This window comes from Paramormyrops kingsleyae, chromosome 14 (genome assembly GCF_048594095.1).
Source record: "Paramormyrops kingsleyae isolate MSU_618 chromosome 14, PKINGS_0.4, whole genome shotgun sequence".
NCBI lineage: Eukaryota > Metazoa > Chordata > Actinopteri > Osteoglossiformes > Mormyridae > Paramormyrops > Paramormyrops kingsleyae.
The window spans coordinates 12796327-12821029 of NC_132810.1; the positions used below are offsets into that span (position 1 = coordinate 12796327).

Here is a 24703-nt window from a genome sequence, read left to right on the forward strand (position 1 = left end):
GTGCAGCTCACGTCTGAATGGGGCTGGTGGGGGTAGGGCTAAGCACTGCAGAGGGCACATGGCCGCCTGGTTCATGAAGGAAATGTGTCCGGAAAGAATTGCGTGTATTCTGATTACAGCTGAGTGCCTCTGAATTAGACTGAAGGTCCTAAGTCTAGCTGTTGACCTGACATGGAGATTTTTGGGGGGGGGCGGGATTCACTAAAAGCAGCAATGCAGAAGACATGCCCCGTAGGGGGTGGTGGGACTAGCGCATTACGAACACGGATCCAAATAAAGAGTGGCATTGTGATAAGCCGAGCCAAGTTTGAGGGCAATGCCAGCCTGCAAATTACCGATGTGTCCATCTGTAATACTGAGAAACAAACAGCAACATATGGTGCACTTGCACCGTCGCATTAAAAGGCTGCACTCGGATTGTGGCATTAAAAGGCGCACGCAATGCCCACGGCGCCGGTTTCAGTGAGTCCATCTGAACTGCAGAACAGGACAGACAGTGAGCAGAGGGTCAGACAGCGAAGCTGATGCTGTGTCCTGGGGGGGGGGGGGGGCGCAAGGAAAGGAAAACAAGCGAATTAAACGGGAAAACGCCCATGGGAGACAGCGAGAGGCAGACAGGCGCAGAAGTGCTGGTGCTTTACAGCGTAATGACCAAACTCCCAACCACAGTGACAGCCACTGATCTGGCTCAATCACTTTAAGACTCCATCACCATACTGAACTGAATTTTCGAATGGCAGGTATCAATTGTTAATTGAAAATGGCTCCAGTGCAATATTTGGTGTTTCGCATCAGTGGCTGGTTTATATTTGGTGAAACCACACAAACTCACGAATGCGCACTCATATGGGCACTTACGTATACACACGCACACACACGCACACACACGCACACAGGCTTACCTGCATTAAACGCCACTTGCACGGGTTCCACAGGAAAACATGCGCAGGGTCACCTATAAATATCGAGTGGGGAGCATCACATCCGTTACGTGCTGGACTCCGGGCTCCAACGTGCGTTGCTGAGCATGTCAAACGACACATGTGACTGGCTGTGATTAGCATGACGTGTTACTCGACTGCTTGCCGCTGTGCTGCCATGTGCCCAGACAGGAGAAGAATAATGCGGCTGCTTAGCATAATGGACGTTATGCCGCGCTCATGGTCCCATCACGCATCCCTCGCCTCCCATTAACATGCCGGAAATGTTTAACTCTTACAACTAATACTGTTAGACAACCTAAAGATTTGGGTCAATTATTTTGCTAACCACACAAATGACAGAAGCTAGGCCACCATGTATAATGACAGTAAAATCATTTTATATAGATTAGCATGTAGATACATCCCATCAGTCCATTCTTCATTTACCCAGTGTAAAACTGCTGAGAGATTATTCTAGGCAGAACATGAGGCCGGGCACAGGGCTGGGGTACAGCCTGGACGGCATGCCAGTCCATCACAGGGCACGGGGCTGGGGTACAGCCTGGACGGCATGCCAGTCCATCACAGGGCACGGGGCAGCCTGGACGGGATGCCAGTCCATCACAGGGCACGGGGCTGGGGTACAGCCTGGACGGCATGCCAGTCCATCACAGGGCACGGGGCTGGGGTACAGCCTGGACGGCATGCCAGTCCATCACAGGGCACGGGGCTGGGGTACAGCCTGGACGGGATGCCAGTCCATCACAGGGCACGGGGCTGGGGTACAGCCTGGACGGGATGCCAGTCCATCACAGGGCACGGGGCTGGGGTACAGCCTGGACGGGATGCCAGTCCATCACAGGGCACGGGGCTGGGGTACAGCCTGGACGGGATGCCAGTCCATCACAGGGCACGGGGCTGGGGTACAGCCTGGACGGGATGCCAGTCCATCACAGGGCACGGGGCTGGGGTACAGCCTGGACGGGATGCCAGTCCATCACAGGGCACGGGGCTGGGGTACAGCCTGGACGGGATGCCAGTCCATCACAGGGCACGGGGCTGGGGTACCGCCTGAACGGGATGCCGGCCTCCCTGGTTATTCTTCTTCCCCCTGGTTCGCGAGTTGCCCCCATGAAGAACGTATCAGGACCAAGATGCTGTCGCCTAGCGACAAAAGGGCTGCTCCTGATGGCGGTGGGAAGCAAGCAGGCGAGAGGTGGGGGTGGGGGGAGTTATTTTTAGCAGCATCATTTCAGCGGGTTAATGGCACTGACATCGCAGTCGTCTGCAGAGGTAAGAGTCCGCGGGGAACACGAGGTGCTGCTCGTGGGATCCAGCAGCCGCCGACTCCAGCAGTTTGGATTGAGCGCGTTCAGTCGAACCCGTTTTATGACCTGTGGCCGCCAGAATGCGGCATCACATGCGGGAAGCGACGCATTCATTCACTCACAGCAAAACTGGAATTCAGCCACAATGCATCCTTGTTTCCTTCAAGCACAATCCCAGGACATTCTGTGTATGGTGTCACTTTCAAAAAAGCGATGGGACAGATAACGAACAAAACTACCTATTAACAGTGAAGTTAAATTAAGGATGACCCCCCCCCGACCCACCCACCCTCAAGCTCACTCACAATCCTCTGTCCTACTTTAACACCCACTGAGGTTCCGGGTCATTCCGGCGAGACAATTAGGATAAACAAACAGCCGGCAAAGAAGAGCCAGGGGAGACATGAAAATGGGAGTTGGGGACACAGGAGGGAATAAGGGACATAAACACCATGTCGGGGGGGTGGGGGGGGGGGTCCCGCTGTGGCTTGGGTGGTGTGACAGGGGGGGCAGAGTGATTTGAGACAGGCAGACTGACATTATTCCTACCTGGTCTGCAGATTCCATTCTCCGGGTGCACTTGTCAGGGGGGGGGGGCTGGGTTACATTACACCCAAACACTTAAAAAAACACCCCAAGGCTGGTTTTCCTTTTAGGGCCGAGACACTTGAGTGACAGTCGACAAAACGGCCAAAAAAGCATGTGACAAGGAGGAGAGTGGTGTGCGGGGTGGGGGGGGGGCACGACAGGGGGGCCTGGGGAGTGTGACAGAGGGCGGGGCCTGGGGAGTGTGACAGGGGACTGGGCCGTGGGGAGTGTGACAGGGGGTGTGACAGGGGTGGAACAAAGGGGGGTCTTATTCACTGTGTTGCCGGCTATGAGTCGACTCCTTCCCCTTTCTAAAACGATGGGCCCAGGGACCCCACTGTGGCTGCAATACTGCCAGCCAGCCACTAGGGGGCCTTGGTGGGAGGACATCAGCATGGAGGTTAAGCAGGGTATGGCAGCTTGCTTTTTTAACCATGGAAGGCCAAAGTCAATTGAGTACAGAGACACCAAGGCACATGAAGCTTCATGTGTCCCTATGCCAAGGTTTACCTATCCTTATGGGGACATAATGTCCCCATAACGTGATAAATATCCGTTTTTTTTCCCTTATGGGGTCGGTTTCCTGGTCCCCATAAGGGAAAACTCTATTTTATAAAAATCGGTGACTGCTATGAGAAAACCAAAAATGCAAAAACTCTTGTATTTTGTTAGGTTACTTATGGTTATGGTTAGGGCAGGGTGGGGGTTAAGGTTGTCATAGTTAGCGTTAGCATTTTTCCCATTGAAATGAATGAGCGGTCCCCATAAGGATATGTTTACCCTACGTGTGTGTGTGTGTGTGTGTGTGTGTAAACATGGCTGCCCCCATATCACATGCTTTAGGAGCTGAGCCGCCTTAAAATCAAACTATTTCTACTTGACCAACAGGACAAGGTCCAAGGTCTCAGTCACAAAAATGGCAGTGTCAGGATGGCTCTAGGAGTGGGGGTTTGGGAAAGGTGAGAGAAAGTATGGGGGAGGGGGCAGGCTTGGCAGGACAGCCAACGGGGAGGGCAGCCATAAAAGACAATCAGTCAATATCCCTGCTGATCCGATTTGCAAACCCCACCCTGCACATATGCCTGCGATATATTGTACATATCATACATACACTGTAAATGCCACAGTTAATGAAGTATATCAAACACACAGTACATGGCACTGTATACATCACACATACACTGTAAATATCACACATGAACTGTATATCACACACACAGTATATGGCACTGCATACATCACACAAACACTGTATACATCACACATGAACTTTATACATCACAGATACACTGTATATATCACACACAGTATATGGCACTGTATACATCACACATACACTGTACACATCACACATGAACTATATACATCACAGATACACTGTATATATCACACATGAACTATATACATTACACATGAAATATATACAGTGTATCTGTGATGTATACATCACACATGAACTGTATACATCACACTGTATATCACACACCCACTGTATACATTGCAGAGGCATGAAGGTGCTACAAGGCCTCAACTCCCCCCCCCAAACACACCCAAAACAGGAGCCTATGCTAAAAGATTGCTAGCGAAACCCGTCGTGTTGAAGGTCACGGGGACACGCCCCCACCCCACTACCACATCTGCATTTATCACCCCCCCCCCCCAGCCATCACGCCACCGCTGCTCTCCACTTAACGAACAGCAGGGGGGGGGGGGGGTGGTGGTGTCGTCATTAATGGCAGCTGAGTGACTCTGCAGTCAGCACTGTGCTCACAGCAACACTGGAATTCAGCCACAATGCATCCTTGTTTCCTTCAAGCACAATCCCAGGACATTCTGTGTATGGTGTCACTTTCAAAAAAGCGATGGGACAGATAACGAACAAAACTACCTATTAACAGTGAAGTTAAATTAAGGATGACCCCCCCCCCGACCCACCCACCCTCAAGCTCACTCACTCTGTCCTACTTTAACACCCACTGAGGTTCCGGGTCATTCCGGCGAGACAATTAAGATAAACAAACAGCCGGCAAAGAAGGTACGGAGGGATGCTATCTCAGGTCCGGCGGTATCCAAAGATTTTTAACAAGAAATCTGGGGGAGGAAATGTCCAGATAGTATATATGGAAATAATAATGAATTTAAGGCAGTACTAAATGAAGAAGAGTAATATGCAATGTTTTGAAGGGTTCCTTTATAAAAAAAAAAATAAAAAAAAAAAGGAGGCTTCCTGTCATATATGCTGTCATTTTAGGTGGACGCAGGTACACATGCGGCTCTGGGGCTAACGGAAAGGGCATCACTGCAGCACTGGGGCTGACGGGACCTGCCAGCAGAGCTACTCACCACAGTGCTCCCAGTGCTCCCAGCTCCCAAACACGCGCCACACTATCGCAAAATCTTAGTATTCGGATGCAGCGATAATCAAGTTTGAAATGACCACACAGGACCGTATTCTGTGTGGCACATACTGCAGCCTGTCACTCAAAGCTGGCACTGGGACAGAGAGAGAGAGAGAAAACCACTGTCGGGGGGGGGGGGGGGGGATTGTGCGTGAGATCCAATAGGCTTCGATCCTCAGCCCCATCACCATGACAACAAGCATCTCATCAAATCGCACAGCTGGCCGCTTCCCTCCAGTTCGCCATGGAGACACCAGAGCCATTGACTGGCTCTGTGTCTTACGGACTTGTAGCAGGACAGCGGATGGGAGGATCAGCCCCCCTCCCCCCAGCCTCCTCTAATCCTCACATCCAGTTCGGTAAACATACCGCGACACTCAAATTTTTATGTTTTATTTAGTAACCATTAATCAAGTTAAAAGTATAGCCCAAAAAACACATTCAGCAGGCAAAGGGGTGGTGATATATTTGAAAGCATGTGATCTTCTGGCTGATCAGGGAGACACCGGGCAGATGTAAGGACAGTGCTGCTCCTCCACCTGCTGCTGTCATCACTCAGGGACACAGCCTGTGCGCGGTGACAAGCGCAGGGGCTGCCAAGGAGAAAGCGCAGGGGGGGCAGAGGCCCCTCCTGTCTGCTGAGGGGGAACCGTGTGCGTTCCCAGTCTGCGTCGATGGGTAGGCGAGGGGGGGGGGCACAGTGACGCCCTCCCGGAATATCGAACGCCAATACCCCTACCCCCCATAACCCGGTCCATCAGCAGCCCCCGAATCGGCAGCCATTTTGAAAAAGCAAATGGTGGCGGCAGAGAGCCAGACAGCAGCAGCACTATCCCGTGCCCCCCCCCCCCCCTCCGCCTGCCTGCCCCTGCCGCAAAAAATAAAAAATAAAACCAGCTGCCGCTCGATGACAGATACGCGTGGCGAGGCGGGGTGTGTCCTGAAAAAGCCCCCAGAGCTGACAGGAAATGAAATGGAGCCGGAGTAGGAGAATAGGAGGACTGGCCATGCAGCGGTCACGGCGGGGGGGGGGGGGGGGGGCACAGCCACACTCACATGCTGCAGTCAGCGGGGGCAAGCAGTCGCACATGTGGGGGCTTACTGGCAGACACACCCTTTCTGCAGGGCTGCTCTCGCTGGCATCCCTGCTTCCTCGCCGTCTCCTTTTGCTTTGCGGTACAGTACCGCGGTGAGTCCACGGTCAGCCAGACAGGGACACCAGAACCTGGGAGTTTCTGAAATTGGGCCCTGGGGGCGGGTGGTTCTGCTACCTAAGCCGGCCCAGTGAAACATTCAGCTGGATGAAAGCCTTACCGATTCGGAAACGGAACCGCACACTGAAAATAGAAAGAAAATAGATTTTCTGCAACAAAAAAAAAACTCCAAAGGCCGTCCAGGTCGTCTCTGCCAGAGAGAAGCCCTTCAGGACTCAGCTTGCGGAGGCGTGTGAGCAATGCCCTTCTCTCCTCCCCAGGACGAGGCCAAGTCGTGAAGAGCGCCGGCCACGCAGGCCGGATGCGGACGCTGCCGGCTTCGGCATTCTCACGCTAACCTTTCTGTCTCCATAGCCCAGGGCTACTCCACTGTTACCTTGCAATTATTCCTTCTCCTCTCTGAATATTACATTTTATATTAGGTGATTTATCGGTTCAGTGCGTTCCCAGCTCAAATAGCTAAATAAATAGAAATAGGTTGCAAATATAAAAACTAAATAATTTAATAAAAAAGAGTCTGTGCTTCAGTTAACGGATGTGGCCCTTGGGGGTTCTGAAACATTTCCATTTTCATGGAACAAACCCACAGACCTGAACAAACACGTTTCTGGGGTTTGGGTGTTGTTGCATCCTGCAATGTCTCACCCTGCCCTCCAGGGGGCAGCAAACCCACGGGGCTTCTACCGTCTCTCTCCGTGAAGCATGGAACACAAAGGGCTGTGGATGGAAACGGCACGTGTCTCCCAGCCCTATCTGCATAGCAGAATGTCAGTCCCACATGCCTCACGCAAATGCCCGACTGACCCTGGGAACATGGGGGGGGGGGGGTCAGTCACCGTTATCTGAAGCAGTACGAGGCAGAGAAAAGCTATTCGCTGCAGTAATGACAGAGAGGAGGACAGCCCCTGCGCAGAGAGCAGGGCAGCCCCGCACAAGAGAACCAGGGATCTGAGGGTAGCAAGTCCCTGAGTGGGGAGGATGATCATATAGAATTTTCTTCCCCTGGGGGGAAATTTTCACCATCCTGCAGCATTACAAAAATAACTCCCAGCCCAACTGCCACCCCCCTCCATGAAATAAATAATACATAAATAAATTACAAGAAAGGGCACAGTACAGTGCAGATGGTTCAAGGTTGGTAAGAAGATGCGAGTAAACATGGAAAGTCTGTATCTTAACACAGGTGGAATGAGCCAGTAACACTGTCAGAGATGGGCTGGTCTCCTAAGCTGAGTGAGGTCAGAGGCTTCGAGAATGACCAATCAGCCGAACGAACAAACGACCAACCAAACGACCAATCAACCGAACGAACAAACGACCAATCAACCGAACGAATGAACAAGCAACTGATCAACCGAAAGAACAAGCAACCGATCAACTAAACAACTGACCAACAACTGTCACGTGGCTGGACTGGGGGTGTCGTGACCCTGAAGGAGTAAAGGGAAGCGGCAAGCTAGGGCAGAGAGGGCGAAGTGCCGTGCCGTGCGGGTACCCTTTTCAGACTGGGGGAAGATTTCTAAGAGGACGCACTGCGTAGGCTGGAAGCCAGCATGTTTCCTGTAGAGCAGAATGTCAGCACATTCCTAATGGATGAACAAGGGCTCAGTGTGGCGAGGGGGCCTTCCATCACACCCATCAATTCCCTCGCCGCCCGCTTCCCAGCGAATCGCTTTTCACACCTCATGCCCGTTCCAGCGTCCATGGATTGGACAGCACTGGTCTGGAAGCGTGGATAAGGACAAGTGCTACTTTCAGTCTACACTCAACCCAACATAACCGGTGTGATTAGCGACGCCCTTGATCCCCCAGAGTGAGCCTCCCAGGAGGAACGGAGGTGCCAAAACACCCTTTCATACTGCCAGGAAGTGTTAATGTCCTCGCTCTGCTTTCAAGGACCTTGTTTTGAGGGGATGGTTAACACTTCCTCTAGTCGAGCCCTAGTGCCAGACACTCCCCCCATCCCAGTGACCACCACAGTGGATTCCAAGAGGCAAGGAACACCTTCAAAGAACACGCAAGCCACCGACCCCTCTTAATCATCGGCCACGATGAACGTTGTAAGCCGTGAAATGAGAGAAGGGTTAGAAATTCTTCAGGGAAAGCTTTCGGCTTTATGGAAAACATTCCACACTTTAGCGTCTAAGCAGTACAGGCCCATACCACTAAGTGATGCCAAGCCTACACACTTCTACAGTCATGTGACATCAAAAACGGCACTACATGATAAACACATGGATTGATCCATTGCAAAAATAACAACGCCTCACCCATCCCAATAAACACCTTGCCCCAGTGACTGACTTCGCCCTAGCACCTGCTCCTAGGCCTCGCTCTCCACCAATGGAGACACAGTGGATTGAGGAAGGCCCAATCAGCACGGACCTATGGCTGTTGCCTCCTTCCCACAAGGAAACAGGGACCCAACCGGGAATGCGGTGACCCTCCATTGTCTCCAGCTGCCCCCAGCATGACGGCAGCACCTAATAATTAACAAACACAAGACTTGGCCCATTTCACGTGTGACGTCTCACTTTCAAAGTCTTTCTGACTGTCAGAATGACAACGGTGCGGCTAGGAGATGGTCGGCGTTGCTGCTCTCATGTTATATAATTTATTTGCTGTGCAACTGGTAAAATAATCTAGTCCAATAACGTAAAGCAGTAGAGAAATGAGAATCAAACACTGCAGTGTGGTGTTACTTTACAGGTGAAAGCCATTGGATAACACCCTACAAAGCCACAGAGGATGCATCAAAGGGCTCCGTTTGTGTGGGGGTGTATATTTACGGAAAGGGGGGGTGGGGGTCAGACAGCAAGAGAGCGGGGAGGCCGAGGTGTGGAATTTCCCCCCAGTACTCTCAAGTGTCACATGGAGAAAGGCTGGCTTTAGATATGCAAGGGCGCGAGTGCTCAGTGGGGCGGCATGGAGCGGAAAAAGCAAACAAACAAAGCTGCCAGCTGCCTTTATGGCTGCGTCACAGGGCTAATGCTAATAGCTACTCCTCAGGCCGCCCCAGCAGCCAGCTAATGACAGAAAGCATGACCAGCCATTGCTCACCGCGGCCTCTCAAACAGATGATGCTGCGCTTTTCAGCTCCCTGTGGGGGGGGGGGGGGGGGGGGGGCTCATAAAAATGGAAGCGCGCTCCTTGTCGTGCTAATGGGTTTATCCCGGAGGGAGCACGGCAGCACTGGGCTGCGGTCAAGGCCACGGACAAAAGAAAGCCCCCCCCCCAGCCCCCGAGCCCAGGGTGCGTGTGGTTTTGGGTTCTGGTCACGTGCATACTCCGTGTCTGTAATAAATCGACCTCGCTTGCAGGGACGGGCAGGCGGGGGGAGGGAGCGTGTAAGAACAGGCAGGGATTTCAGGGGGTGGGGGAGGCAGTCAGTCGATAAGGGTAAACATCAGTGACACACCCAAGGGTAGCGATCACACGCGGCATGGGGAGTGAGGGAACGAGACGGAGGAATGCACAATGGTGTCAGAAAAGGTGTGGCTCACAACCCGAAACGCCACTGACAGGAAGACGGAGGAGCAATAAAAAAAGAAATGCTCTGGGGCCAAGGAATCTGGTTTTTAATTGCAAAAAGTGGGGGGTGCGGCTGTAAGAGATAACGGGTGGCGTAGAAACTGCGCGCTCCACGGGGAGCGGGGGCCGACCCTCGCCTGAGCATGCAGAGCCACCATCCAAAATGGCTGCCAGGGCCCCCGTGTAAACAACTCGCCGAATGAAAGGGCTACATTTCTCCTGTCAGCCTGCCAAGCACCGTACGGCACTCCTCATGGGGAGGAGGGGGAGTTAACTCCTACCCTGCTGAAAGCATGTGGTCAGTGGGAGTTTTACCAGGACAGGAGCAGTGTCCAGGAAAGCTTTAATCTCAGTTTGTTCTTATACAGTAGAGTGCTGTTAATGTATGAAGTGAGTAAGGTAATGTTTAAGGTATGTTTAAGGTTTGCGGCTTTTAAATTCTTGAATAAAGATGTCTAAAAATTCATTGTGGGATGTGCGCAGGACATTTGTGGGTGATTATTAATAGTTTACAATTGACCAAACAAGGCAATGATGCACCGCAATTAAGCGACACACACAATGTTTTTCACTTACTCAGATGTGTCCAGGATGTGAGATTGTACCAGAATCTTGGGGAACACCGGATGATGGCCGATTGTACCTGACCGCGACACGGGGGGGCGTAACGGACACAGAGGGGTTAACCGACATCTTCCCGGTGATAATTCATGCCTGAGCGTGAGCGTCTGGGCGCTGCGTGTGTGTAAACAGTGCACATTTGAAACGGGCTGTAAAGGCGGGTGAAAAGCACCCCTCCTGCCACAATGGCCGTCGGGGCAGGCAAACACTCAGGACTGGCAGCCGGCACTCACTGACATTTCGCTGCATTCAGGGCCGGCCGGCCTTCCGCCCGATTGTGATGGTACTGTCTGTTTTCAATTCTGGAGAAAACAATGCCTCCTGAGCGACCCCCCCGCTGCAGGCAGGAAGCCCGCGGGCTGCTTAAATAGGCTCCCTCTCCAGGGGCTGCTGCCCTGGAATGTGAGTTGAGCTGCTCTGCCCCCCCCCCCCCCAGCCCTGCGCGGGGAGCACAATTGGGGAGCCCAAGGAGCAGGGTCCGGGGCCTTGCCAACCCCCCCCCCCCCGGGGGGAGATTACCAGCCTTTGCAAACATCAGCACGCCGAAACAGACCCAGAGCTGAGCCTGGTGTGCACCTGGAGCCTCCGCCCGCCGCGACCCCCCCCGCTGCAGCCACGCCAGCACCCCATCATGAAGCAGCACCTCAACGAGGAGCCTTTCGCGCCAGGACGGGCAGGATCGGTGGGGGCAATTTCCATGACATGACATGGAGCGATTAGGAAGGACAATTGTCCTCTTGTGGGGGTGGGGGGGTAAGAATGGGAACATTATGCTGATCTTCACCATTCAAGGGACAAAAAGGGAGTGGGGGGGGAACCAAGCAAAGCCTCTACTGAAGGAATATTAATTGTGGAGCTGTATTAAGAAAAAGGACCATGCGGTGTGCTTCACAATTACAGCTTTAAGCATAAGTATTACCATTTCAGCTTTAATGTGGTCTTCAAGGAAAAAAGATATTTTACTGGAAAACGTGACATGGTGACAGGACCAAGTGGAAAAAAATCAAAGTCAAAGTGAACTTTATTATCATCTCAGCCAAAAACATGTATAGAGAGAAATTATATACTTTGCGGTAAAATATATACTTCCATACGTAATATGCTTCATTTATGCATATCATATTACACAAAACACAGGAAAATTTCTGTACTTCAATAAGCAGACCAAAAAGCAATAAAGATCCACGGGCATCTTTTTAAATAATTACCACAGCAGTCAGGACAAGTCGCTCGTTAATGAAGTAAACCTTTGACCGGGAAACTGCAAGCTGCAGGCTAGTCCGTCAAAAGCAGCCGTGCCTTTCTCACCCGGGAGCAGAGCACTTAACCTGAACCGCTCCAGTAAAGAAAGGAGGCATTAACGGGGTTAATCGCTTTAGGAGAAAAGCATCTAAATAATGTAACGAAACATTACTTTTCAGCTCTGTTTTGCTTGAGAGAAGAAGGGAAATGAGAAAGGTTGGGGAATCAATTCCCTTTCACGGGTTTTAGTCGCGCAGACAGGGTCAGGAAGTGCACTCCTGCACCTCGGAGAAGCTGCTTTGCCAGAAAGGAATGTTTCAGATTGCATGCATTATCTGCTAGCGGCCCCGGGGCCATAAGAGATACTGCTGACATCACTGTCTGTAAATGGCTGAGCTCTGAGCTGCAGCGAGCGCAAAAACAACGCGGGGAGTAACCCTTTCCTAGCTGCCAAGGAGCCACGGCACAAGTCTTTTTTTCTTCCCTTTTACGCAGAGGCGGAATGAAAGAAGCGATTTGCACTTATTGTCGCGTGCCCGTTGCATTTCAAGCGTGTCGGCGCAGCATCGTGACTGCATTTTATTTCTTGTAAGTGACATGGGACGAGATTTCTGTTAGTTCAAATCTAAATAAAATCTATATAAATCGTCAGTTACAATCTAAATTAGAAATCCTTTATCTACACGACAGATTCTAAAACCACGCGTATTTAATATCCAAGAATGGATTTCGATGCACGGAATTGCACTGTTCAGTTTTACTGCGTGAAATATATATATATATATATATATATATATATATATATATATATATATATATATATATATATATATTTGTATTAAACCGGCGAGTTGTAATGCAGAGAGATGCACGGACAGATGAATAAAAACGCGTCGGCAGCCGTGAGAAGCGTCCGGCGTCGCAGAGGTTAACGCCGCGCCGCCGCCGCCTCCTGGCTCCCGCGTCCGCGAAATTCCTGAATAAATAGTGTTTTGCGCGAGGCTGGTTACCAATGGCAACAGCACGGGATAGCACCGCAGAGTAACCTTTGGAGTGGCGGGATTTATAGCCGGTATTTTTATCCGGTGGAAACTTCTCCCCTCTCGCAGCCGGGGGCTGGAGGAGGGCTGGGGGTGGGGGAGCAGACTGCGGAGATTTCAGGATGTAAAACTGAAACAGATGATCGCTGCCCACAAGCCGGGTTTTGTTAAACAGAAAGTACGCTGGCGAGGCCGATGGGGGAGGATCCAGGGCTGCTCACTAGGGCGCCATCCTACACATGATTCTCTTATTGATACAGAGATGTGGAATGAGGTTGGCTGGGGAACTGCTTTGTGCATCCTCACTATGGGAAAAGGGGGGCTTTTTGCGATTGGATCGATTTCCCAGCTTCATGTAGCCCTGGGGAGCAGCCCTGCCACAGGAAGCGGCAATATAGGTGCCGGACACTGAGCACGGGCTGCGGTTCTCTCCTTCGTCCACCTTGCCTTACAGCACAGCCCGTGTGTGTAGAGCGTGCTTGCAGCTGGGTAGATGTGGGCTCCTCAACCACTGCTTGAGGCTGCTTTAGCTGCGGACCCTGTACCCCCCCAGACGGCTCCTTCTTCCCTGGCTCGTATGGTGCAGTAATGCCATCCGCCTTCCTCCCTCAGAGAGGGCAGCTTAAGCCCAGCAGAAGAGGTTTCTTAAGCAGCTGTTCTCTTCTGAAAGCATCAGCTCAGTTAGTCAAGGCAACCCTAAGAGCAATACCCCCACCCCCCGAATTTCACGGCATAAGCACACGGCGCTGTCCCAGCTAACGGCGTCTTCCTCCGCACATTAACCCGCTTTCAAGCTGAGATGACTCATCTCCACTGGGAATGGAAGTGCACTGCTGACTAACATGGTTTGGGCAATGCAAATGAATCAAGATTACGTACTGCCCGCGCACGACAGGTCAACGTTTACACGCGGCGCGCGTAAGGCACAATACCACAGGATGACCCCATCTTATAAGCGTGGAAAAAAAAAAAGAGGAGCGCTTTGTCAAAGCCAGTGCTCAATGAGAAATATAGGGCAGGTAAACTGGCTGCAATTCAGTACAGAAAAAAAAGAGCCATGAGACGCATAAAATGGGCTGGTGGGGATAATTTTGCGCACTAATGAACAGTTTAGTATTCAGGGGCGTCTCGCCTCTCCTCATCAAGCACAGAGCACACAGCTGTAACCCAAGTTATTGCCGTGACAACCAAGGGCACCTTCAGTATTTTGGTCCATTTCGGCAAGAAAGCAGCCACCTCCGCGTTCTTTCATGCCAGACGTCAAACCGCTACATAAATGCAGGGCAGCGCCCATGAAATTCTGCTTTTTGGGAATGCATGAGCCACACGAGCGGGATCCGCAGCAGGCAGGACCTGGCGGCCATGCAGATCACACTCCACCCAGACAGAACCGCGGCCCCTGAAATCCGACCTCTCTGCTCGCCCCGCACCCTCCCTGTCTGGGAACCCCCGCTTCCTTCCGCTCTGCTGGAGCAGTTGGGGCTAAGGGCCTCACCGAAGAGCCCATACGGTGACATCACTCTACCAGTCACGCGATGTGAACCCGCGACCTTCTGATCATGGGTACAGAGGCACACTCCAAACATCCTGCACATTGAAATGTAATATGCTTTGGTACAGCTGAAAAGCCCATATTAAAATGGGGTTGATGGCATTTTGCAGAGCTTCCTAAAAATAATGTCTCAGTGCTAGGCCTCAGATGGAACCGGGAGGGGGGATGGAGAATTCCCTGCCCCCCTCCGTTCCACCCCCAACCATGGCAACAGGCCTCCACAATCCCCACCCCCGCGAGAATGGAGCCAGCCGTGTGTGACCCCGGCAGCGATAGGGCTCACCAGTTATCTTTTGTTTGTTTACCCCATTTTAATGGTGGCACTCAGCTTCACTTCCCGGGGCTGAAGCAGGATGTCAGGGTGACACCACAGGACCCCGCAGTACACTTTTGAATGGGGGGGGCTACATCCGAGTCTCACATTCCGCCAGAACGTTTGCATGGCTATAAATCAGAAGCAGAATCCATAGTTGCTACCAAAAGCTAGAGTTAACCTCATCCTTTACACATACTACACATTATTAGACCATTAATTAATAAATCTATATCTCCCCCATCACTATAACCAAACTGTAGCACATTTTCAGATAGGGAAACATTCATTCATTGACAATGACAAATGAGGATTAAATTTGACCGTATCTGAATATTTTGACTTCACTTTGGGAGCACAGTAACTTTATAGTACCTTGTTACTAATTCCCCAGGCCATAAGCCATGGTGAAAAATGTGTGAATTATCTACAGGCCACTGAATGTCACTGTGAAAGAAGATTGTGACATCGTCCAAGTACCGCGTTAACTCATGGCAACAGGCAAACAACACGAGCACTCCTTCCTGTGGGCCAGCCAATTGGACTGTCGGCTTTGTCATGTGACTGTCTGCTGTATCCTAGGCGAGGGGTGATTCCCCTGAAGGCCGCCTCATGCCTGTGCCTGTGCTATCACACAGAGAATGCATGGGTGAGGCAAACCTATGGACTGTATGAAGTCTCAAAAATACAAACCAAAATGGGGAACTGCAATTTTATGAATGCAGACAGTTGGCATGGATTACTAAGGGAATGAGAAAACACAGCATTGAGAGATTAACTAAGATGAAACAATTGCTCTTAATTACCTCAAATTATGTTGTGCCAATCCTTTTTCTCAACCCCCCTCAAAAGCCTACATTGATCATTTGATGTTATATAACATTTAATTTAAAAAAAGACCAAAGAATTCTTATCCTTCGAATAATTACATGGAGCAGTGTGCAGAGGTTTAGGGTACATACTTACAAAACAGTAGTCTATTACAATGACTTGTAAAGACTGCGTGCATTTAAGCAAAGAATCCAATGAATGAAAAAAAAGACACACAAACTGGCCCCATGTCAATGCGAGCCGAATGCATGCTCACTGCCTGACCATTCGCATCACTGAAATTACATGTTTGCGCCACAAAATTACAGGCAGGCAAGAAGCTGCCAGGCGAAGAGCCATGATGCCATGCATGAGTTTTTGGGGAACATGGGGTCTGAGCGCTGAGAGGCTCTGCTTCGCAAAGCCCACCGGCTGCACTCACTTCACCTCTGCTACTTGGACATTACTGTTATTTTCCCTGCAAGTGTCATTCCAAGGTCCCCCCCCCAGTTTCTTAGTATGATTACTAGGGTGATAACATTGTTTCTGCCTAAATCACTCAGCCAGAGAAGATGTTTTATGTGTGAAATAATGTTCTTTTAAATATATGTTTTTAACCTTTTGCAAGAATATTTTTAGAGAAAGAATTAATTATGGAAGAGTAAATCATGACGTGAAATAGATTAAGCTGTAAGCATGTTATCCACCTATTTACTGTACATATGCACAGCTTTCGTTTTTGAACATCAGCTGCGGTAATCACAAAATAAAATGTAAACGTCTTCATTTTTTAATTGATAATTTTTAAATACCAGCTATATTTTGCAGTTTATCTCCTCCCAAATATATATTTCCAGAGATTACATATATACATCACAGCAACCTGTGTCTCCATCATACAAAGGCTGGTTATTGCCTACATATGTGCTATATTGTGATTTTAATCATACATTTAAAATACTAACTAATTGGTACTGTCTTTAGAATTTATGCCTCGGTCTATTGTTGGAGTTTGTCGAATATATGGTTTTCAGCAACTCATGCCAATCGAGACATTTACAATACAGTAGGACAGACAGTACTGTAGATGATTGCGGGTTACGTAAGAGAAAACGAAACACGCCTCGTGGACTTGAGTGAAGCGAAATCACAACGTGAATCTTTCATTTTCATAGAAAAAAAAATAACCGTTTCCCGCTTTTGCTAGTGGTCTGCGGAGTAGTAACAGATTTTACCCGCCCATGAAATGTCACGGCAGCACACCATGTCAGACGACATATGGCACGTGTTGAACAAACCGACTCCTCAACAAGAGTTAATATCAATGGAAATTTATTACAATTTACTCAGCTCCAAGGCACGTTACAGTCTTCTGTTACTACAGAAATGTATAAACAAACAGAGCGTAATATGTTCATGTACAGCTTTTGCTCTACATTTAAGCATCCGTGCATCAAAGCAAAAAAGGGGAAAAACAAACACGTAGTAAAATATATATTTGTATACTCAGACCACAAGATAAAAAGAAACCCTTCCCATAGTAATTAACATAACTAAAAATAAAAAGAGGGATCAAAAAAAATCTGCCCACCCCGATCTAAGAGAAACCAGGACCCCATTAAAATCGGACGTCACTTTATAATGTTTGCCTTTTCTGAGCGTCAGCACTGGCCTTGGCAATCAGAAGTGCATGTGTTCATTAATTAAAAAACAACACTAGCAGTAATTGCTAAGTGCTTTAACTCCGTACCAACACAACAGACTGACATCGACATTTATGTAGTAAACAGTCAAGAAGGTAAGTCAAACAAAGCGGCTCTCTCCTTCAAATGAAGTGTAACGTTAGATACTGCCTTTGTTTCAAAACATAGAAACAAAAGAAAATATTGTCTGTACATTAGACTAATCCGATCAGTTTGAATATTCACAACCTGTATTTACACTTGACTGGTTTTTAGTATTTCGAGGGAAGCGATACGTCTAAGGATCTCTCTCTTTTTTTACTTTAACGTCCCCAGCTAAAATGGTTGCGATCTCACCTTGCATGAAAGCCCAAGGCACATTTGAACCTACCAGGGGGCATTTATCTCCGCTAGGGCAATACACTTCGCCAGTTGCTCCCTGTGCTTTGATGCTCTCTCGAGAACAAGGGAAGCAAAATTTGTGGTTGGGAACTGATGGGCACTGAACGAAGTGAGTATCCTCTAACCGTTCGTGACAAATAGTGCAACACAGCGGTCCATTATTTGCCATGGGCGAGTCTGGAATGTTTTGAGGGTGGACTTGATCCATACCAGGGTGAGTACTGGATTGAGGGGGTGCCCCAGCCAGGCTCATTTCACCATTGCGGGACGTCAAGCGCCGCTGACCGGATACGGAGGCTGGAGAGACCGGACTGCTGCTGCTGTGCCTCGTGGATGTCGTGGAGTGAACAGAGTTGCTGTCTTTTGGAGAGTGAGCATTACCCAAAGTGTCTGCGACCGACATGAGGGCAGCCATGGGGGACTGTCCGTTCTGTGGGGCAGTTTCGGGGGGGGTGGTCCGACTGGAATGCACGGGGTGGCCAGGTCCGAGCGGCGGGGGTCCCCCATGAGAAGCGCCAAAAGCACCCGATGCCATGGTCAGTTTCAAAGCTTCACTCTGACTCGCCATCCACTGCTGCCTCTGCTGTTCCTCGGATAGTTTCAGAGCCGCTTCCGCAGAGTCGGGCTCGGGTGAAGCTTTCCGCTTGCGAATGCCAGTCCTGGGAGCACCCGCAGCTGGCAAGGCACGAGGTATGCTGACTAACGCCGTAGGCAGCAAGGGGAAGCTGGCATCGATATAAGGTTGGGGCAACATTTCAGCGCCCAGTCCTTCTTTAAAGAACCGGACTGACTCAGGCAACAGATCGCCCAGAAGTCGCCAGTCACCGGAGCCATGCTTTTTTTCGTATTCCAAATACTTAAACCCCGAGGAAAGCCCACGACCAAAGTCTTTCATGCAGTCCTGATACATCTGTTTAGCGACTCCGGATGCGCTAGAAAACACGTTTCCAGAACCACTTGGATACTCGATAAATATTTTCAACTCGTAGTCCATTCCAGGCTTAGAGATGGCATCAAAAGCAAACACTCTACCCAACAGTGAATGATCCTTCTTAAACCTCACATCAAAAGGCGTGTTATTAGAAAGCGTAATCAAAGTGTCTCTTACTATTTTCGGTTTGTTTGCCCAATCCTCGGATCTGTTCCTCAAACTTTCACTGAGTTCTGCTAAGGCTTCCGCGTTGCGCTGCTTTTCTTTCAGTTCTCGTTCTTGGTCAGTGCTTGACACAGAGCCCGGTCTTTTGCCTACGTCCGACATCGACTGAGAAGTCACAGATAGCGCGGGTCCCATGCTGGATGGCGGAGGGGGTCGGCTCGCCAAGCCATGCGGGGCAATGGCAGCCGTAGTAGGAGGGCCATTCAGTATTGTCTGCGGCAGCAGATTAGGAGGCACATTCATTTGCCCGGGGACTGCAACCAGTCCGTGGTTCCTCCGAGAGTTAGGACTTTGTCGGTTTAGTTCAGGGGGTCCGTCGTCCGGTTTTGAGAACCCATTTGGTCCACTCAGGCCGTTCGGAAGCCTGTTAGCATGAGCGGAAATGCCCGGGTAATCAAAACGAGCTCTATCTGCGTTCAGGGAGTAGCGATCAAGTCCTGGTTGCTGCTGTTTAGAAGATCCGTCCACATGGTTAAGTTGCACCGTTTCTTTAGATGACATCGCCGTCTGCGCTTTCACCGACGGAGGCGGTGGTGGTCCGGGGGATCTCCCTTCTTGGAAGCCATGAGCCCGCTTCAGGTGGCGGGCAGTCTCGATGACGAATTCGATCCGATCCGCACCCTCGTAGTTCACGCAACCTCTGCACACCGGCTCCGTAAAATCCCAGATCATAGCCCAGGGCATGCGGGGCAAATCGCAAAGGTAGCATGATTGTCTCCTGGAAGAAGAGACTTGGGCAGACGACATGATGCTTGCCCCCTTTTTCCTGTCTCCTTATCCCGCTTCTATCACGCTCTCTGCAATCCCCCTTCTTTTACCAGCCTTGGCTATATTGCAAATAAAAGGTTTTCTGTCGCTCGATCGGCCGCGCCGCGCCAAATGTGTGACTAGCGGTCGTAGCTTGCAGGTTTCAAATTTACAAGGCGCGCGCCTCGCATTCTGACTCGCATTCTGATTTGGAATTCTGACTGTGACTCCACGTCCTCTCTCTCCACTCGGAATGCCACCTGGCCGCGGCTGTGACGTCAGCACCACGTTCCGCAGTTCCTCTCCGTAACAAACCGACATGCCACTTGTTGCTTTCCCCCCCAGCGCGCATGCGCCAACCACTCCCCTATGTTGTGAATGACTTCACCGCAAAGACATTGATCGAATTTCAGCCAGTGAGAAGTGCGGATAGGCCCCGTCACGCAAATCGTTGCTATTTACTCATTCGCTGCCCGCTAGAAAAACGTCTCCTCCACCCCTCCACTTGTGAACTCAGCACAAACTAACTTAATGTATTCCTAGAAGCGCTTAACTGTTCAGATAACTTACGGTAAATTTTGCTGACATCAGCAATATTACGATACCGCTTCTCTTACGAAGATATACATGGGAAAATCGTCAGAAACCCCAAATCCCTGACTATATTTGCCCTATACAAGTTATTCCAAAGTAAAATGAATCGTGACATTCAAACATCCAGACCGAAATATATCCTGGTGGATATATTCTAGTTACAAGTCAAGCTGTGATAACTGCATGTCGGATTATTTCAAAACAGACTACAGTTCGCGTACAGAGTCTACAGACATACCACGCCGTACTTATAACCGTTTGTACATACAAATAGAACATCATTTGCTTTAGGAAGTACACGCTTCAAATCTGCACGGATCAGCGACTGACCCACATTACGTTTCCTAAATGTCGGGTATAGAATTGACCTCAATTCTTCCCTGTATCAGATGAACGTGTTGTTGCAATGCACCACCGGACAAATCAATTTGCACCAGGCGTTTAACCACATGAAAAAGCGTCATCAGCCGATAACCGATTGCTTGCTGATAGCTACTATTTAAGAACTGTCTGAAATTCATTGGGAAATGCTGCAGCTTTAAATATTAATAATAATTTTAAAACGTTTGATGTATCGGAAAACGTTTTTAATGTCGGTTGTATTGTAATCTGATACAGATACAGAATATAGCATACAAAAAAAACTCAAACAATGTCTAGAAAGAGTAAACGAAAAAGGTTTTCTGCTTTCTTATGAAGCGTATGATTGTGTGTAGCGGCCCAGTAAAACACGGACGGCGAGCAGCATTCACACGCTGATAGTTTGCGGTGTCTTATTTTCGTATCACTCTCTCCCACGGGCTCTCGGGGCGCTTAGCGTGACTGCAGACGCTGCTTTTCAGATCTGCCAAGCATTAGGAGAGTTCAAACACGCTGGGTTCCCTGACTCACTGATTGTTTACCTAAATGTACAGCCAAGAGCGGCTCCTCCTCCCCCCTTCCCTAGGCCTCCCTTCCTGATTAACTGCACTGGGGAGGTGGAACAAAACTTTCCCCTGTTACACAACTAGGAAAGGGGAGGGGTAGTGGGAGAAGGAGGAAAAAAAAAAACAGGGAAAGGACAACGAGGAAGACAAGTTATTTATTGCACTCCCTGCATACCACAGGGTGGAGTTGTGCTCCAGAGACAGAGAGGTAGGCAGAAGGCCAACTATGACTGGGGTTCTATTCCAAAAATCCTTGCACATTAAGTGCCAAATACCAGGAGCTGGAAAAAAGGGGGCACTCATTTGGTTTGGATTTTGCACTGAATCACACCAAACAAGCTAAAAACTAGGGACTTCTAGGGTAGCAGCTGGGATGCTGATTTTTCCTTACATAATAAATGGAGGCTCCAATCACTTCATTACAGTGACTGTGGCATTATACTCTGCATGCGAAATATGTGGCTCAGTATTAGCATGTAATCATGATAAAAGCTGCTACAAAAATGCTTCGTCATCCCCTATCATCTTTAACATGCCCAAAATAGTACACACTCGGAATGTAAACAGCAAAATGGCCGCAAATGCTTTAAAAAGCAACAAGGGAGGCTTTGAAAGACATAGAATAACAAATGGTAACAAGAACCACCCTTATGAGTATGGAGGGGGAGGAGCATCCCCTGTCCCCCCCGCCCCCCCAAGGCCACTGCAAGCCGCCCTGGCCAAACTGCTCCGAAGAGCCAAAGTCGTAGACAAAATCTCGAGTCTATTTGCACCCCAAGCTCGTGACTCCCTCAGAAGAATGGAGGAGACGCCTTTTGTCGGTGCAGGCGATTTGAAAAGGAGGAAGAGAGAACGGCACGGTGGTGGGGGGGGGGGGGGGGGGGGAGGGGGACCGTGTTTGTGCCAATTATTCCGGCACTCATAATAGGCCTCTGTGTGCTTTGGTGATGCAGTGCAACTTCACCTCACAATGAAAGGCTCTCATTAAAATCCTCGGCCTGCACTGACTGGCAGAGTCCTTTGCAGCGCTGCCTTTGTGCGGATCTTCTGTAAAGAGCACTGGGAATTCATTAAAATATACAGCCAGACTGGGGGGGGCTATGCAAGGACTTCATTTATTATAATAATAATGATAAAAAACACACAACAATAAAGCATGTTTTTAAAACAACCCATATGGATAACACCAAAACATGACTGACATCCTCCTTGGAAGAAACTGTTCTCTTTGCTGCTCAAACTGCATGGTCTTGTTGCTGCCCCTATGCGCTGCCCCCCCCCCCCCCCCCCACACACACATTACCACCGAACCAAACCCAATGTGACCCACGTGACATGCACTGCACCACCTCCCATACAAACTCTGTTTATCACACCCTTCATGTGGAAAATTTTCAGGCCGCCGCAGTCGATCGCACTGGTTAATTTTTAGCTTCTGCTAAGCACTTGGCAGGCTGCCAGACAGAGGGATTCTGGGAAAGAGGCGAGGCTGGCCAAGTACAAACTGCCGGCATTAAACAGGCCTGACAGCTCCTCTACTTTCCCGAATCTGGCCATGGTTCAAAGTGCTCTTTCATTCGGAACACTGGCAGGCTGCCGCATGCATGCAGATTTACTTCACCTACCCTCTGAGAGCTGACAAACGCCGCTGCTGTCGCCATGGCGATAAGAGGCCATCAGACCGGCCTGCCCATATCTGTGGGATCGCTCCTTATTTTTCCACACGCACTCCCCTGCCCCCCCCCCGCCCCCATCACTTCCCGTCAACATCTCTCGCTTGTTTATTTTGGTAATTAGAGGGGTGGGGGATTTTTAATTATTGACTACATGAATCATGCTTGATATGAACATGTTAATAATAAAAAAAAAATGCAGGTTATACAGAATATCACAGAGAGGGCAGTACATACACCAGACTCCAGTCAGTTTTGCCAGGTTTGTACTAAATAAATAGAAGACATGGCAGAATCTATCCGGAACTGTCAGGTCAGCTTCAATATTTTGCATCTCACAGGTACCTGTTCCTGACAGTCAATCGAACTGCTGATCCCCAAATCAAGCCTTAATTAAAATAAAGGCGAATAAGACTGTACCATACACATGTGTGTGGGGGGGGGGCTTATCAAAGTGGGTTATGTAGAATCCTTACATTCAATGAAGGTCTTTCTGCAAACCCACGTTTCTCACCATTGCCTCAAAGTGGGTTAATTTACAGGGGGGCCAGTGGCCAGGAGCAGCCGGGGCGCTCTGCTCCCTGTCACGTCCTGTTGACAGCCATCCAGTGTGACGCCAATTCAAGCGAGTGCCCACAAAATCCATGCTAAGAGCCACAGGAAAGCCCCCAACCCTCCAAAGGTCATGCAGTAGGATCCAGTTTCATTAATCAGTGCTGCCACACACCTCAGTGAAAAGCTCTCGTAACGCAGACGGAAATTTCATAAAGCGCAAACATTTCCCCCTCATTTCCATGACAAATGATTTAATGACATTATCATACAACACCATCAACCTACAGTGTCAGGGCTGTGAAATTTCCTCTGTCTGCACTGACATATAAAGGCCTTTTCACTAGCAGTTTTATTCCAGTGCAGAGCATGACACAGGTACACCCCAGGCAGGACACTAGGGCAGTATTTCCCAATCTGCTCCTCAGTCGCCCACAGCCGGTCCACATTTTTGCTCCCTCCGAGCTCTGTGCCAGACAGTCCACATGGACTATCTAACATAAACTATCTGGGAGACCCCAAGGACCAGACTGGGAAACACTGTCCTAGGGCATCACAGGGCACACGCTCACACACCAAGGGCAACTTAAAGGCACCAGTCCTCCTTCAACTGGTCTTTGAACCAATAGGCAAAAACCAGAGTAGTCATGTGACAACAGGGAAAACGTGCAAACAAAACAAAATAACAAAACATTAACAAAATAATTTTTACCAGTGTTTTGGAATTGCCAATAGCAATAGATGTATTTCCACAAGTGCCACTCTCACGAAACTCAACATGCCACAAATAAAATATGGCCAGTCACGTGATACACAGATAAAAATGCATGAATGAGAGGCAGGAGAGCATGTCCTATGCTGACGAAACCACAGAAATCGATTTCCAGGCTGCCTGATGAAACAACAGGACAGAACGGAAAACCCATCTACAGGACAATTTAACACGCACACAAACAAAACAGCAGCAGCAGCAGCAGACTGTTCTGCAACGTTTCTCCCCTTACCTGGATGACTCTGGTTGGCCGGATACCATCCCCATGGTAACATCCACTCCCCCCGTGGACCCCGTCCTTCCCTCCCGAGACGTCGGCTCGCTAGCGATTTCCTCCAGAAGCCTGCTGTTTCCTGTAGAGGATGAAGGGATTTTAGGAGGCAGGTTCTGGCGCCTTTGGATCGGTGGGGCATTTCTGGAACCTGGTCTTGGGAAACAGGGCTTTCTGTTACCGCAGGATGGCTTTGGGATTGATGCTACTGCGGTGACAGCGGGCATTTCATAGAAAAGCGGCGACAAGTTAGATGCAGATAATGCACTTCAGCAGCAAAGGCGTTAGTTTTGTTCTTCATGACAAACTTGTTCACTTCTGAATAAGGATTAATACTGCATAACTTTTAATTTTTTTTTATATTCAT

General features: G+C 49.5%; 2 protein-coding genes across 5 annotated transcripts in view; both read right to left on the bottom strand.

The window, feature by feature from the left end:
* The window catches only part of kiaa0586 (KIAA0586 ortholog), a 143299-nt gene that overhangs the window by 103680 nt on the left and 14916 nt on the right, over positions 1 to 24703 (bottom strand). For all 4 annotated transcript variants that reach the window (XM_072699330.1, XM_072699331.1, XM_072699329.1 and 1 more), the window contains one exon: positions 24298 to 24418. In XM_072699330.1, the coding sequence (XP_072555431.1) occupies positions 24298 to 24418 (121 nt within the window). The remainder of the gene's footprint in view (positions 1 to 24297; positions 24419 to 24703) is intronic.
* Positions 16877 to 20159, bottom strand: irf2bpl (interferon regulatory factor 2 binding protein-like). The gene has a single exon (XM_023840299.2). It carries the CDS (start codon positions 19546 to 19548, stop codon positions 17542 to 17544), a length of 2007 nt encoding a protein of 668 aa, XP_023696067.2. The 5' UTR covers positions 19549 to 20159; the 3' UTR covers positions 16877 to 17541.